Below are 15,607 nucleotides of genomic sequence, written 5' to 3' on the forward strand. Positions count from 1 at the left end.
CATGCAGGAAGCGCTCCAAGCGCAGCATCGAAACACCAGCCACACGTTCGTACAGGACCTAGGAACAGGACTGGTAGGCACTAAGCAGGATATCCTTGATTCAAGACGGTCATACTCGCATAGCCTGTCCGCTCTGAGCTCATATCATCTCCCTCGATGCAACTGATTTATAGTGCTGGCTGAATCTGAAGACCTAAGACCAGCAGCAGCAACCTTGACACCCCCAGCTCAACCATCAGCCTTCCTCTCTTTGCCCGCTTCCGTATCCTTAAAAGCCACCGTGAGATCAAGAAGGCGAGCAACACGCTCAGTCAATTTGGCGCGGTCGAGGCGCAGGTGGTCCTCAAGAACGTACTGACTTTCAATGCGCCATTTCTACTTTCTGTCAGCGCGGGCACCGAAGCACAACATTCCGGGAGAATTGACCGTACCTCAGTTTCGATTAGTGCTATGGCACGTAGTGAGCGACTGATGTCCTGCAGAACTTGTAGCTGCTCCTGCGATAGGGTAGTGCTATCATCGCTTGAGCCGGAGCTCTTGGTTGGGTTTTTGATGGGACTGTTGCTCATCTTGCTGTGCAATTTTGCTGTGCTGATAATGTTGTGCTGATAATGTTGTAGTAAAGTTTTGGAAAGGAGAACGTCCAGTCAAAAGCAACGACTTAATATGGACAGAGATTGGCTGTGACTGTTTGCTGGCAGCGGAAGACCTACCGTACTCGTCAGCAGGGACAGGAAGTGCGACGTTCTCGTGCTACAGATCTGAATGTGCCTTTAGCATGGTTGAAACAGTGATATCAGGGGCATAGTCGACCAGTCGCCGGCCGCTCGAAAGCACTAGTCGACATCAGGTACCGGCAGCCCATTGTACAGCTTCATTCGCCGGCCGAGCTTCTCCATAGCCTTCATAGCTTCCTTCTCCCGCAGCTTCTTCGATTCCTCCTCCGTCACAAGCACAAAATCGTAGGTAATAAGCTTGCTGCCCTCCTTGACACCATACTGCGAAGCCTGCTCCGCCGACACCGTCCCCAGATCGATCAGCAAGGACTCCTTGACGCCAAAGACAGCGTCCGAAGTCTCGTAAGGGTCACCGCGGAGATATAGCGCGCTGTTTTTAAGTCAGCTCAGCGCCTTGTAGACTTCTCGACGAAACTCACGTTATGAGATGATCATAGCCCTTCTTATCAAACATAAAATGCATATGGCTCGGCCGATAACAATGCCTCTTCAGCAACTTCAACAATTTCCCCACCGGCCCATCGTGCGGAATCGGGTACGGCACCGGCACGATGGCCTTGAACCAGAACACTCCCTCTTTGTCGCTATGCATAACCGCGCGTTGATCCGGTCCTTCTCTCCCAGGATACTGCACATCGTAGAACCCCTTACTATCCGTTTCCCAGATATCGATCTTGACGTCTTCTAACGGTTCGCCGTCTGTATTCTTGATCGTGCAGAGGACGAGACAAGGCTCGCCGTCGGGGTCGTGGGAGATTTGGGAGCCGTTGGGTTCGATCTGGGCTTCGTGTGAGTGGAAGGGGCCGAGGACCGTGCCTTCGGTGCTTTGAGGGGGTTTGGGGTGGTCGATGCTGTCGACGAGGAGGGAGAGGCCGAGGATGTCTGAGAGGAGTATGAATTCCTACAGCCATTCGGTCAGCATTGCGTTGCGTGGGTATAGAACCCCAGGGTGTGCCTACTTGTCGAACATCTGTACATATCTGTCCTACGCTGGTGAGGAATTGAATGCCGGTCATCCATTCGTCTTGACTGAGTCTTGTTTCCCGCGCAAAGTCATGAAGGTGCTGGACGAGTCGCTCCAGGATGTATCTAAGCCGCGGATCGGGACATTGTCCGTTTATGAGCTTGGTGTTGTCGGTGATATTGTCTATGGTCAAGTCCTTGAGAGGAGGAACGTCCACCTGAGATGGATCCATTGTGGTTGAAGTAGCGTTAGTATGCCAGCCCGTTCGTGAGGCAGTACTGTTACGCTACAGTCTGTCGGTAGGAATAGACTGGAAAATCCACAAGAGAGGGAAGAGAACAGACTGAAGTAGTTACCTTGTTACTTGGATAAGTGAAGATGAGGTAAGAAAGTATTGCTTGCAGTTCGATCGACCCGGAATACATCCGCTGGAGACAGCCCCTCCAGACCCCACAATCCCATAGCCGGCAGTTTTGCATGGCTTTGACGGTGTCCGGTATCGAAGAGACCGCATTGCACCGGTTGTGAAGTAGGACTGTAGCATAATGTGTCTCGCAGCGTTGGACGAGTGTCAGTATTCGGAGCCGCAACGAACCTCCAACATCCGCCAAAGCACAAAGGCTTGCTCTTGTTAGCTCAGAAAGCCATCAAGACCCCTTCTGAACATCCAACTTCCGAGCAATAAAGTCAATAGCAGCCGTATAGCCAAACACCCCCAGCCCACAGATCACTGCCACAGCCTTGTCGCTGAAATAGCTATGGTTCCTCCAGGGTTCGCGAGCGTGGATGTTGCTGACGTGCACCTCGATGAATGGTATCTGCACACCCAACAGAGCATCTCGAATAGTAACAGACGTGTGCGTGAGACCTCCTGGGTTGAGAATCACGAAATCGCAGTGGCCTCGAGCTTCCTGGATCCTGTCGACAATTTGGCCTTCGTGATTGGATTGGAAAGTCGACAAAGAGATTCCAAGCTGATCTGTCTGCTTCTTGGCGGAAGTCTCGACGTCTGCGAGGGTATCGCTGCCCTGTGATATTGCTGTTAGACAGCCCTAGGTCTTGCATTCTCTCGTGGGAGCATACATATATGTGAGGCTCCCTGGTACCTAGGAGGTTTAGATTTGGCCCGTTGATGAGGAGAATGGACTTCGACATCTTGCCGGGCAACTAGCAACTGCTGCTGATCTTGTTTTGCAAGGTGAAAAGGAGTGTAAAGATGAATATTATACCTACCTGCTTTACTTACTGTTCGTCCCGGGTGAAGCATCAGCCGGTCGTGAGAACCATTTGGGCGATCTCCGTGTACCTTCGTACTGCTGATGCGCTGCTGCCAGCATGCGCACGCGCTGCCATTCCGACGATATTGTTACCGACATTGTCGAATAGGGAAGGTCGTCCAAGTGAATGTCAAGATGAAATGCAAGTGCATTGGAAGAAGACGCGTTCTCAAGGCAGCGCTTGGCAGGCGCGAGCCGCACTTTCCAACCCTTCGATGTCCCACCACTTCACCTCTCGTCTCTCTGCCCAAGACAAATTGCATCCAGGCTGAACACTACCACGCCAACAACCACTGGGACGCCACCATGCCTGGTGCCGGTCGAAAGACACCGGAGATCCAGCAGCAGATCAAAGAGTTGCTGGAAGCTGGCTTCGATCCGACGACTATTCACCGCAGGCTGAAGGTGGGAAGGAGCTCCATCTATCGCATGAAGAGGTGTTTGCAGCGCCATGGGACTGTGAGTTTGACCAACTTAAGGCTTTCGATGATGTGAATACTGTGCTAATGGCGTTGCGCAGACTTACAGTACGTTGTCGCGATTTATCATGCTCGAGAACCTCAGGTGAAACCGTTTCGGACGGTTGCTGACATTTGTGCAGTGCCAAAAGAGCTCAACAAGAAGAACGGACGACCAAAAGTGTTGACGGCCGAACAAGAACTCGTATGTGAAGCTTCTAAGCAACCCTCTGCAACTCCACAAACACCATACTAATACGGTATAACAGGAAGTCCGCGACTGGCTCCGCAAACCCGACAACCGCAACCGCTACCTCGACGACCTCGTCTGGCTCATCCACGACCGCTTCAACATCGTCTGCAGTACCACTACCATGTCGAAGATGAAGCGCAAATGGACCCGCGTCATCGAGTACGAGGAGACCGGACTCCCGCTCGACAAGATCACGCGCGACTCCCTGCTCGAGACCCATCCCGATCTTCCGATCCTGCAGGACCCAGCGGCGATGCCGGTCGAGGAGACCCAACCTCAGGACGAACAGCAGATGGCGGCACCTACCGCCGCACCAGCACTTGCACCGCCACAGCAATCTCAGATGATCCAACCTGTTCTGCAGGAGATGCCAGTGCAGACGGATCCAGCGCTTGTGGGGATGCAGATGCCGGTCGGTGGTCAGAGGGTGGGACATGACTATCAAAGGGACCCAATCTTTGATTGAGAGAACCCTCGAGCAGCGTGAACTTCGAAGGCGCACGGTTTGCTGTGCATCCCCGAGTTTCGCACGCTTCAGAAGCGGGCGATACTGCAGAGTGTAAGATGCAACGACGCATGAGTTATGAGTTATGATTACGACCTTTCTCTCAAGCATGGATGGTGCAGCGTCGGAGATATGATACATATGGATGTCCAGCGACAACCGAACGTATTGAGTCTTTACACCTCTACATCGTACAAGCTCCTTTCAGATTTCGTCCTCCTCTCGGCTCGGCGTCTGCATTCGATGGAGCAGCCACTGTTCCATCATAGGCAGCTCACTCTCGAAGCGCAGGCAGAGCGGAGAGCGTATGATATCCCCTGAAGTCCCAACTTCTTCCCATGTCGCCGAAAATGCTAGGATGTCCTGAACGCCACGCTATGCTGTATGAGGGAGTCGCAGGTATATACATCGATCGCTTTCGAAATGCGCAGCGCAATGTCAATAGGAGGTAGCGGCCGGTCGTCAACTCGGCGGTGGTGATTGTTGCTGCTGCTGCTGCGCTTGCCGCTTAGCCCGTTGCGCCTACACCACATCCAAGTCAGCACAACATACCACACAACCCCATCTCCATCTCCATTCCCATCTCCTCCACCCGTCATCGATCCCGATAAACCCTCGGTTTCCACCCCTGCCTCAACTCCTCCTCCCTCTCCCTTCTCGCCTCCGCCTGACGTACCTCAAGCTCAATCCTCTCCCTAGCCCTCAACACCTTACTCTGCAAGTAAAAGCTCCCCCCCTTCTTCGGATCATTCATATCAAACAGCCGCTTGAACTGCTCATGCACCCTCCCCAAGTCCGCTTCGCCTCCCTTCGGGGGTGAGACGTTCAGGATGCGGCAGGCTTCGTCGAGGGTCAAGCCGGAGGCGGAGAGGGTGTTGGCGGCGGTGGGGTTGTCGCGCATGGCGGAGGCATATTTCTGCGAGGCGGAGGCTTGTTTGTAGGCTTCGGCGAAGGCGCGGCCGAAGACGCGGGCGCCGGTGACGAAGACTTGGGTTATTATGCGGTGCGCCTGGGAGGGTGGTGTTAGCTAGAGTCGAATATGAATGGTCTATGGAGATTGAGAAGATGAAGCATACCATTCTACGCCCGCCGCGAAGGATTAGGGATGAAGGTAGGATAGATGAGCCTTGATCGAGACATTTGATGAACCGAACGATCGACTTTCTTGAGCCAGGATCATTAGGGCTCGCTGCGGGCCGAGTGACGCGATACCTTCTTCGGGACGATCACATGAAAAGAGGCTTCCTCGGCCCCGCTACCTTACGTCGTCGGCGCAGCACACGACCACAGCAAATAGTAAGTCTAACTTTCCTAAGAGCCATCATGACTTGTGAAACACCTCGAAACACTTGTCCACGTTTGCTGGCTTTCCGCCCTCAGTCATTCAAGCAAGGCAGCCGTGACTGGTGTTCGCATGCTGTCGATTGTTGATGGCAGCTTTTGGTACGTTCTATACCACAGACTCGACATGCAGCGCCTCCCAATGACCGAGCACGATGCCGCTCATAGCCAAAGCCAAATGCACAATCAAGAAGCTGACCAAGAAACGGCGTCGTTCAACAGACATCTTTGGCTCAGACAGATTCGTTCTCATGGGCGACAGCAACAGCACCGGCTACGATCGCCAACAGTACGACGGGCCCAGCGATGGCACGACCCCAGCACCGACCGTCGCCGCCTTCTCGCCGAATCAGCAGACAGCTTCGCGAACGAGGAACCAGAAGAGTGTGTTGATACACCAGAAGTCGCCGTTGTTGGTGTCTACCCCTCCACAAGTGACGAGGACATTGGCGTACAGCCACCCGTTCATAATACCGCTGAACCATTTCGTGGGCTTGGTGTCATGGACGACCGAAGACCCGTGGGAGAGCTTTCTGCTTCTGACGCTATTCTGGTTCGTGGTGCTGTACGGTGACAGCGTGGTGCGATGGGCGGGTCCGGTGGTTCTGGTGGCTGGATTGACCTTTGGGATGTACTCGAGGAGATACAGTCCGCTATCCTCGACAGTATGGAGCGCTTCAAAGCAGAAGCGGAAACGTGCCGAGGACGAACGGCGGAAGAGTTTGGATGAGATTCTGGATACGCTGCAGACCTTCACCGGCCGGTGCGATGTGCTGCTGGATCCTTTTCTACGGCTTACGGAATACCTCAGCACTCAGTCGAGTGCGACATCCGCGACTACACGGCCGGCTTTGACGACTCTGTTCATACGGATACTGGCGTTTACGCCTATTTGGATCGCCCTCACACTTCCTCCCTTTCGGATCATCACCACTCAGCGCGTTGTACTTGTCATGGGGACCACTATTCTCAGCTGGCACAGCCGACCGGCACGAGTTACTCGAACGATCCTCTGGCGAAGTCGGACAGTGCGCGGTACCGTGGCCCTCATCACGGGACTACAACTACCTTCATCAGCTACGCCACCGTCTCTCCCACCGCGACCGCAGGACGCCGCAGCAGTCGCCAAAGCCGGGAAAGCTAAGAGCCCCGGCATCACGTTCACTTTCTCTGTCTACGAGAATGAGAGGAGGTGGTGGGGTCTGGGCTGGACCAAGTCTCTGCTAGCGTACGAGCGACAAGGATACACCGATGATCAGCTGAACGAGTGTCCGGAGCCAGAGAAATACAGCTTGCCGGAGACGGACAACGAAACGACCAAGTGGCGATGGCTGCCCGACAGCGGTTGGAAAGTCGAAGGCGCGCTGACCGATAAGGAGAAATCTGCGAAGCGCGTTGGAGGCGGTGGAGGTGGCGACCGTAGTGGGTGGACGTACTACGACAACAAGTGGGCAGATGCACAGAAAGAGGATGGGTGGGGCCGGTATACAAGACGGCGAAAGTGGATTCGAGATGCTGAGCTGGTCGAGGTTGACCCTGCCGAGACGGTTACTGCAGACGCACCCAGCACGAAGGACTTTGCCGAAACCACATGTATTGACGCCACACCCACGACGCCTACGCGACAACGCAAAGGCTGGTTCGGCGCCGGTAACACGAGCGCAGGAGGGTTCAAGAAGCCGCCTCGGCAGAGCGAGAAGAACAAGTCCGTCGACAGCGTCTCAATCTCCGGTAGTGTCGAGAGTACGAGATCGCGAGGAAGTGCGGCGGAGGAGGATGTGGTCACGCCGCTTGATCGGTTCAAGCAGTATGATTGGGATCGGAGTATTAACGAGGGGTTGACGGAGCAGTTGAGTTGATGAGCAGAAACGACTTGATGTCTTTGTGGGAAGCGATGGCGCTGTGGAGTCTCGGGAAATTGAGTGGCATGTTGGTTGGGTATCTGCATTCTGACGTACTCTACAATGTCTTCCGTGCGGTGTCTACGCGCGGCTGACGCCTGATACTATACAATTTGACGAGCGTGCAAACAGCTCATCTCTCTCACAACAGCTCCCACCTCACGACCCCGTCTTCCGGTACGCCCCACCCCCACCTCCCTGCTGCCCTCCCCCAACTCCACCCTGCACCTCCTTAAACGGAAACTTCACCTCATCATCCTTCCGCATAAAGTGCCGCCTCCTCTTCCGCGTCGTTTGATGCTCCACCACAATCTCCCGCCCCATCTCTGCCATGAACCGCTTAATAAACCGCGGATCCCACAGTTCACTCGCCACCCCTAAATCCTTACAACACCGCATCAGCGCATTGCTCTTGCACCCTTCCGTCGCCATCGGCACCCCCTCAGGGTCGAAGTATACTTGCTCCCCCCTCGCTACGCTTACTAGACGGCCCATACACACCAGCCCGTACTCCCGCGTCACCTGTTTGCCCGTCACGATCGTCTCGCCCCTCGGCGCTAAGCCCCAGCCTCCAGGCCCGAAAGCCCGGTTGAGGATGCGACGGTATTTGATCTCAGGCAGATAAATTATCCCGTCTGGTTTGATCTCAATGTCGTCGAACGGTATGCTCTCCATGAGTATACTCGCTTGTTCTGGTGTGAAGGGAGTAGAAGACAGGCCGGAGAATGAGCGCGTCCAGTCTGTTTGCGTGGAATCGGGTTCGAGGATCGGGGATGGGTTGTCGAGAGAGCGAAGAGGGTCGGAGTCGGAGGTGGGGGTGAGGTTGTTGTGGACGGCGGCGGCGTTTGCGGTGGCTTCGGTGGGGCTGGGTTTGGGGGTGTGCGCGGGTTGGGGTGGGTTGGAGGTCGAGGTGGTGGGTTGGGCTTGTTGGGAGCGTTTGGGGAGGGTGGAGAGGGGGCGGATGGTAGGGACGTGGAAGCGTTGTTTTGGATTCGCACATCTGGATGGTTGTTGGTTGAGGGAGGCGACCAGTCTGGCGCCTATACGCCGTGGTGCTGCCATGGTGGATGTGCAGTGTTATGTAAGATCGCGTTCGAAGACGCAGACCTCGTGGTTGAAGTCGACTTCAGGAGGCCCGTGCGCCAGCTTGTACAGATCTACTTTGACGAGAGCTCTAACATATGAGCACCATACTAGGATCTCAATCAATCGCCGCTTTGATGTAGTCGAGTTCTACAGACTGTGAAAGAGGAGTTCGTTGCTATATTACAATTGCAAACTGCCATTCGTCCCACAAAAACAACAGACAGCTTCTGACCAAGCCATTGGGATCAAGCATCCTTCGAGTCGGTCCTGTCGTCGTTCCCTTGCCGCTTCCAACACTGCTTGAACGCTTCCATCTGGACATACCGGTCAGCAGGAGCTTTCCTCATGTCGATACGTCCTTCCGCTAAAGCGTAGGTAGGTTCGACCGCAAGCCTTGGCGACCGCTCGACGCACCTCGTCTTTGCACGCTCTCCAGTCCTTCTTCTCGCGGAAGCAATCATTCAGCGTTGTGTTCTCATCTGCCACTCTTCAGTCTTGATTCGATTCTGATCTGGACGATCTCGAGGAAGAAGCACCTGCACAACCCGTGCTGAAGATCCGCTTGTCCCTGCTAGACATCAGCTGGAGCTCAACGAACAACACCCGGGAAACCGCCAGACCATTCATCAGGCTCATCATCGTCTTCTTCTTGCTGTGCCGCCGACTGCTGCTCCGCTGAGTTCGACATCTCGAAAAGACCAAGAGATTGTGTGTTGAGTCAAGAAACATCAAGGAAAGTCGTCGCCACCAGAAGACACATCTGGCGCACGTGACGGGATCCCAAAACATGTCGTCGACCAAGAAGTTGAACATCCTCATCTACTCCGGCCCAGGCGCCACTCCGACCTCCATCCGACACATCACCTACACCCTCCGCCGCCTGGTCGGACCAAACTACGCCATTATCACCATCACCGCCGAGCAGCTTCTCAAGGAACCCTGGCCGCCGACCTGCGCCTTGCTCGTGCTTCCTGGCGGAGCTGACATGGCGTACTGCCGCTCGCTGAATGGTGCAGGTAATCGGAGGATCAAGCAGTACGTTCAGCTTGGTGGCAGTTTCCTCGGTCTCTGCGCGGGTGGATACTACGGTTGTTCGAAGTGTGAATTTGAGGTTGGGAAAAGGAGTATGGAGGTCGTCGGAGACAGGGAGCTAGCTTTCTTCCCTGGCACTTGTCGCGGCCTAGCCTTTGGAGGCTTCGTTTACAACAGTGAGGATGGTGCGAGGCCTGTCAAGCTCAAGTCGGCCGAAGGAGTGATGTTCAAGAGCTACTACAATGGTGGTGGTGTCTTTGTCGATGCCGGCAGCTTCAACGAGCGGGGCATTGAGACCATTGCAACGTACGAAGACGAGCTGGCGGTGGATGGCGGAGAGGGCGGCGCTGCTGTGGTGCTGTGCAAGGTTGGAGAGGGCAAGGCAGTCTTGACTGGACCGCACCCTGAGTATGGAGAACCTCCCTTCGTTCATTTCTTGTTCTGTGCTAAAGTCTGTACTCCAGATTCGCACCGATCAACCTCTACTCCGAAAACTACCGCAAACCTCACAACCGGACCATCATTGAGGACTTGAAAGCGGACGAAAATGCCCGGACAGGCTTCTTACGAGAGTGCCTGCGCAAGCTAGGGCTGGAAGTCAGCGAAGACTCTACTCCGGTACCGTCACTCTCTCGTTTGCATCTCTCCTCTTTCCAGCCGAACTACATCGCGGAGCTCGTTCATGGCTGGCACGAAGCCGGCATCGTCTCCGCAGAAGACGGCGAAGAGCTCATTAAAGGCGAGAACGATACCTTCAGACTTGAAGAAGTTGGGCGCTGGAACATGGCTTCGGTGGCGAAAGCTTTCGCAGACGCTGTTCCTCAGCCTGTGAAGGACGCTGTCAAAGACGCCCTTCCTGATGCCGTCACCGCTTCGTCGAGCTCTGCGAATGCTGGCAAAGAGAATCAAGCGCCAGGAGCTGATACATCCTCCGACAGAATCCTCGACTATAACTCCATCACGAAACAACTCGTTGCACACGAAAGAGAGATCCCCGATCCCAAGGAGACGCCATACTTCAACCACCACGCTTTCTTCTCGAACCTCAAATCGTACGCTGTAGACAACTGCCGCGTTTCAGACGGGTCATGGGGTCGCACACTCCTCTACGGCGAGGTTGTCACCAGTACCAACACCCTGCTCGAAAAGAACACTACTCTCCTCTCCCACATCCCGACCGGCCTCACAGCGACTGCCACAACCCAAGTCGCCGGTCGCGGCCGTGGAACCAACGTCTGGGTCTCGCCACCTGGTAGTCTCATGTTCAGCGTCGTACTCAGACACAGTCTTACCCTCTCCAACTCCGCACCAGTCGTCTTCGTGCAATACCTCGCAGCCCTCGCCATCGTCGCCGGCATCCGCGAATACGACAAAGGATACCAGAAGCTGCCGGTGAAGCTCAAATGGCCCAACGACATCTACGCGCTCGACCCAGCGAAAGATCCAAAGGAGAACTCGTACGTCAAAATAGGCGGCATACTAGTCAACTCCAGCTACGCCGGCGGCGACTACACCCTCGTCGTCGGCGTCGGCCTGAACACCAACAACACCGCCCCGTCCGTCTCGCTCTCCCAACTCGCAACCAACGCCGGCCTTCCCGCCTTCACGCTAGAAAAGCTCCTCGCGTCCATCCTCACGCACTTCGAAGAGCTGTACACGTCCTTCTGCCAGACCGGCTTCGATGCCAAGCTCGAGAACCTGTACTACGACTCCTGGCTGCACACGGACCAAGTCGTCACGCTGGAAGCGGAGGGTGGCGCGAAGGCGAAGATCAAGGGTATTACGAGGGATTGGGGCTTGCTGGTGGCGGAAGAGGTGGGTTGGGATGGGAGGGTGAAGGGTGGGAGGTGGGAGTTGCAGAGTGATAGTAATAGTTTTGATTTCTTTAAGGGGTTGTTGAGGAAGAAGGTTTAGGCGGTGGAGGGAAGATGGGTATGGGAGGAAGCATTACCGACGACGATACTAACACAGCATTGCGATCATAGGGGAAACAGAATTGAGTTGCAGAGAGCTAGCAACAGCTTCGACGTTTCGAAGTGTACGTCGAAAAGGAATGTCAAGCCACCGGAGGAGGAAGCGACGCAATGAAGGGAGGCATCACTATCAGCGACATCAACCCAGCATTGAGATCATTAGAATGGTTCCTGCACTTTGTTGAGAAAGCAGCAATCGACAAACAGATGCTTGTCGTGACTCGGCACTCTCAACACTCGAGTACAATGACAAAAGAGCAAACACAGCCAGATAGCAATGTATAACAATATCCATCGTAGGCTCTATCGCCAAATCCTTACACCACCAGACCTTTCACGATCTTCACGAGCACATACTCGTTCCCCTTCCATCGTCGTTCCCCTTCCATCGACCATTCCCAGCACCCACAATGTCCAGACACCCATCCAGCAACCCCAGCCCCCAGCGCTACAGCTACTCCACCCCCTCAACCAGCCCCATCCTACCCTTCCTCTCCCCCAGCGCCCGCCGCCGCTCCGTCATCACCGAGACCCAAGAAGCCAACATCGACGACCAGACCAACAAGCTCCTCGGCAAATGCGTCGACTGGCGCAAACACTACCACGTCTACAAGAGCCCGAAGAAGTTCGGCAAGTCCCGGCTCGAGAAGCTAGAAGAGGAGCGGGAGGGCTTGATTACGCAGGCGAACGGGTATGCTGCTATGCTCTCGAGGCGGAGGGGCCATGAGGTTGCGACGGAGTTGGTGAGGCAGATTAAGGCGAATTTGATCTTGCCGGGGTATGTGCTGAGTAAGGAGGCGGCATGCTTGGTAAGATTCTGGGAGACGGTGACGGGCGATATCAAAGAGCAAGTGCAGCAGCTGAAAGTGATCCGGTACGAACTTGCGCTGGTGATGATCATGGAGAAGTACATCAACGTCGACGACGTGAACATGCTGAATTGCCACCAGCCGATCTACCACCGAGGTGATATGCTCCGCTTCAGCACGCTTGCTTCAGAGCACAGGCGACGCGTGCAGGATCGTTTTGGGTATAGGATCGAATTTCTTGCTGAGCAGGACGCGAAGGAGTTTATCGATCGCCTGGACCAGAGATTCCGGGATGGAGGAAATATGAAAGCGCTGAACGCCTATGAGGAAAGTGGACTGCTGGTGGCTTTTCGCTTGCACATGCGGCGTGGGTTGACGGTGCAGGAGCAACTCGCCAACGACGGGCGAATCCAACCAGCGTCGATGCTGCTGATGACCAAGGCCGCCATCGTGTTGCATGCTGGTGCGACGCTTGGACTGCATGAGCCCGTGGAGACTGCCAGGGCGGTGATCGATGATTTTGTTCGGAAGCAGAACTTCCTCTCCCTAACCGAGATCATGCAGGCTGGGCAGCAGCAGCTTGAGCATGTGATGAGCGAGTATCCGGATCGGAGTATTTGGCCGGATCTGTGAGGTCCGGGTCAGAGTGTGCTTTCGAATGGGTCCGGTCTTGTTTCTGGGTGTCATCTTGGTGTTCTGTTGAGGGCGATGTGTATTTGGGAGGCGATGCTCCTGTCATCTTGGGTGTTTGGCGTCCGTAGGTCCACTGGCTTGAGAGTTCTGTAGGCATTCTGTAGTTCATGTACGAGTGTCCAGCTAAGTTACCTTCATCCAGTGATGCTTTGCCGGAACGAAGAAATGGGCTGTGGTCTTAAGTCTGGTGAGATCGCCGTCGTACGGTAACGGGCCGATTATTTCGACATTCGTTAGCTCGAAAGACCCGGTAGTGCATGGAGATGCGAACCCTGTTCCTGCGTGCTGCAGTGTCCTCGTGAATGAGGAGAATAGTACAGTGTGACAGGTCGACATATGTGACACAAGAGTCCGGTGATGTGCCAATCATGTCAATGGGCAAACCGCACCGCAGCCTTGGTTTAAAAGAAGCATGTTATTCCTGCTTCACTGTCAGTATTCCCACTTCAACATCACCACTTCTCTCAGCAGCCATCAGCCTCAATCACTCCATCATGACTTCTCGAAGGCCACCAAGCAGGTCCATTGAGCTGGATACCTTTGCTTTGACAGGAATGCTGCCAGTACGATCGGCTTCCATAAGCACTGGTACTGCCTTGATGACGAGGCCACCAGGACTCCCAGAGACGCTGTTCGTGAAAGAAGCCAATATGCTCGAGGTCGACTGGCGAGCGTACCTCAAGACTCCTAAGAAGAGGTTTATCTCACCGATAAAAACTCAGATCGCAACACAGCAGCCAGAGATCGTCCTTCCTCAACTGGAGTCCAGGAGAGAGAGAATCTTACAGTTCATGGAGAGCCCGGAGAATGTTGAGCACGACAGTGTCGATCTTGTCACCATCATGAGGCGTATCGATAAAGTCAATGGCAAGTTGGACAAAGACCCTGAGCTCCGTGAGTTCTACCGGCATTGGGAACGCATCGCGGGCTTGCCGGAAGGGGAGCGACCTTTTGCGCAGATTGAGGCTCGCAGCTGGCTGGTCGCCAACAAAGGCGATGAGATTGAGCGAGAGCTAGAGCAGCTGTTCGAGAATTGCCAGAGGTTGAGCTCGAGTTCCCTTTCGCCATCATCGGCAGAAGTTCAACCTCTGATTGTAGTATTCCATGAACTGGGGTGGCGGCTCAAGAAGTTCCAAGCAGAGTATGAGGGTCGAGTCCAAGTGACCAAAGACTTCCTTGGAGAGCCTGAGTTCCAATGTGATTCGATTGAACCTCTCAGCGAGATGGAGTTCACGATACGGCGGACCAGATCAGGCCTTGAAAGAGTGGAAATCCCTGAGGCCTCCGACGATGGCAAAAGCAAGCAATCTGCAGCACAGCACCAGCGGAAGCGATCTCGCGGACTTTCCTTGTCAGGGCTGCTAGGTGCACTGAGGAAACCCAAGGCCATAGAGTATACTGGCCCACCGGACCTTTATGCTGGAGTAGAGAAGCTCATCCAGAGTTGCTCTGATTGGCATGAGGAATGGGAGGGAAGTGCTCAAGAGTTCGAGCAAGACCAAAGTCGCCTGGTTGGAAGCACGTTGGACAGTGATCTTGAGTCCGACAGAAAGGAGCTCGTAGGACAGATTAAAGGGCTGCAGCAAGAGCTCGAACGCGAAGGCGAGTACGTTGCCGGTCAGCGGCTCCTGTACCGCGCCAGCGACTTTCTCCTCCAGACATGGAAGCAGGACAGGCGAAGGTCGTTCGGCACGACCTCTCGACGCTCTTCGGAGGGGCCAAAGAAGCCGTCAGCGGAAGATATTGTGATCCTAAAGTACATTCGCCGTGAGTACACTCAGGCATCGATAGTCAACTTGCTCTGCGACAAGGATCACATGTCTTTACCTGGAGCTGCAGCCGCAGCTAGAGTCTTCCGGAATAAGCTGCATGGCAAACCAGCGATGCAGTCTCACGACCAACGGGTCGCCGCCTATCCGCTGCAGCGGTTCAAGATCCAGGACATGGCAGGCTCAGATGCCGATGCCTTGGATACCCGTATGAAGGAATTGGTGTGCGCTCTTCATCGAGAGTATGACGAGTTAGGCAGGAACATCGATCGTAGCGACCGGATAAGACTCGTCGTAGATCGTCTCCAAATGGCACAGACGCTCGTTGTGAAGAAGATGGCTGAGGGCATCGGGTTAATGGAGGCATTCGATGAGCTCGCGGCGAAGCAAGAGGAGATCCGGGCCAATGCGCCGATACCTATCGAAGGCTTCGGAAAAGCATATGCCAAAGAAGTGCTGGGGGAAATGAAATTCGAGTATCCAGATGGCGATTTCACATTCTGAGCTGGGCCTCTCTGAATGCTTTGGTCGAGGCTGGCTCCCTGTACGGAGGTTGTGATGATTACTGCTTGTTTTATGTGTTTGTCTCTCAAGCCAGTAGGTAGTAAAGTGTATGGTTGTTATTCTTTAATATGACCGGCTAGCACAGGGAGGGTTACATGTGACAAGGTCAAGTAACCGCCATACAGAATGAGCAGATCCGGAGTCGATCGAGCCACACCGGCGTGGATGCGATGACAGAGAACGCACACGCGCGGCCACGCGCAAATATGAGGCGTTGCTGATAGTTTTCGCTTAACGAAAAGCAG

General features: G+C 54.6%; 9 protein-coding genes across 9 annotated transcripts; 5 read left to right on the forward strand and 4 right to left on the reverse strand.

The window, feature by feature from the left end:
• Positions 1 to 836: 836 nt before the first annotated feature.
• LTR77_005530 (uncharacterized protein) lies at positions 837 to 1,933 on the reverse strand (the record flags this gene model as incomplete). Its single annotated transcript, XM_064802775.1, has 3 exons — positions 837 to 1,107; positions 1,157 to 1,638; positions 1,697 to 1,933. The coding sequence occupies 3 exons, from the start codon at positions 1,931 to 1,933 to the stop codon at positions 837 to 839; spliced, it is 990 nt and encodes a 329-aa protein (XP_064658900.1).
• Positions 1,934 to 2,348: 415 nt separating this feature from the next.
• On the reverse strand, positions 2,349 to 3,077 carry LTR77_005531 (uncharacterized protein; the record flags this gene model as incomplete). The annotated part of the gene is made up of 2 exons (XM_064802776.1): positions 2,349 to 2,740; positions 2,948 to 3,077. 2 exons carry the CDS (start codon positions 3,075 to 3,077, stop codon positions 2,349 to 2,351), a joined length of 522 nt encoding a protein of 173 aa, XP_064658901.1.
• A 207-nt stretch (positions 3,078 to 3,284) lies between these two features.
• LTR77_005532 (uncharacterized protein) lies at positions 3,285 to 4,155 on the forward strand (the record flags this gene model as incomplete). Its single annotated transcript, XM_064802777.1, has 4 exons — positions 3,285 to 3,437; positions 3,499 to 3,505; positions 3,580 to 3,641; positions 3,706 to 4,155. 4 exons carry the CDS (start codon positions 3,285 to 3,287, stop codon positions 4,153 to 4,155), a joined length of 672 nt encoding a protein of 223 aa, XP_064658902.1.
• Positions 4,156 to 4,789: 634 nt separating this feature from the next.
• PAM16 (mitochondrial import inner membrane translocase subunit TIM16) lies at positions 4,790 to 5,273 on the reverse strand (the record flags this gene model as incomplete). The annotated part of the gene is made up of 2 exons (XM_064802778.1): positions 4,790 to 5,203; positions 5,271 to 5,273. 2 exons carry the CDS (start codon positions 5,271 to 5,273, stop codon positions 4,790 to 4,792), a joined length of 417 nt encoding a protein of 138 aa, XP_064658903.1.
• Positions 5,274 to 5,690: 417 nt separating this feature from the next.
• On the forward strand, positions 5,691 to 7,394 carry LTR77_005534 (uncharacterized protein; the record flags this gene model as incomplete). Its single annotated transcript, XM_064802779.1, has 1 exon — positions 5,691 to 7,394. One exon carries the CDS (start codon positions 5,691 to 5,693, stop codon positions 7,392 to 7,394), a length of 1,704 nt encoding a protein of 567 aa, XP_064658904.1.
• A 201-nt stretch (positions 7,395 to 7,595) lies between these two features.
• LTR77_005535 (uncharacterized protein) lies at positions 7,596 to 8,498 on the reverse strand (the record flags this gene model as incomplete). The annotated part of the gene is made up of 1 exon (XM_064802780.1): positions 7,596 to 8,498. The coding sequence occupies one exon, from the start codon at positions 8,496 to 8,498 to the stop codon at positions 7,596 to 7,598; it is 903 nt and encodes a 300-aa protein (XP_064658905.1).
• An 811-nt stretch (positions 8,499 to 9,309) lies between these two features.
• On the forward strand, positions 9,310 to 11,468 carry BPL1 (biotin holocarboxylase synthetase; the record flags this gene model as incomplete). The annotated part of the gene is made up of 2 exons (XM_064802781.1): positions 9,310 to 9,962; positions 10,019 to 11,468. 2 exons carry the CDS (start codon positions 9,310 to 9,312, stop codon positions 11,466 to 11,468), a joined length of 2,103 nt encoding a protein of 700 aa, XP_064658906.1.
• A 469-nt stretch (positions 11,469 to 11,937) lies between these two features.
• On the forward strand, positions 11,938 to 12,969 carry LTR77_005537 (uncharacterized protein; the record flags this gene model as incomplete). Its single annotated transcript, XM_064802782.1, has 1 exon — positions 11,938 to 12,969. The coding sequence occupies one exon, from the start codon at positions 11,938 to 11,940 to the stop codon at positions 12,967 to 12,969; it is 1,032 nt and encodes a 343-aa protein (XP_064658907.1).
• A 554-nt stretch (positions 12,970 to 13,523) lies between these two features.
• On the forward strand, positions 13,524 to 15,302 carry LTR77_005538 (uncharacterized protein; the record flags this gene model as incomplete). The annotated part of the gene is made up of 1 exon (XM_064802783.1): positions 13,524 to 15,302. The coding sequence occupies one exon, from the start codon at positions 13,524 to 13,526 to the stop codon at positions 15,300 to 15,302; it is 1,779 nt and encodes a 592-aa protein (XP_064658908.1).
• Between the last annotated feature and the right edge of the window lie 305 nt (positions 15,303 to 15,607).

The sequence above is a fragment of the Saxophila tyrrhenica genome (genome assembly GCF_035928015.1).
Source record: "Saxophila tyrrhenica strain CCFEE 5935 chromosome Unknown scaffold_8, whole genome shotgun sequence".
Taxonomy (NCBI): Eukaryota; Fungi; Ascomycota; class Dothideomycetes; order Mycosphaerellales; family Extremaceae; genus Saxophila; species Saxophila tyrrhenica.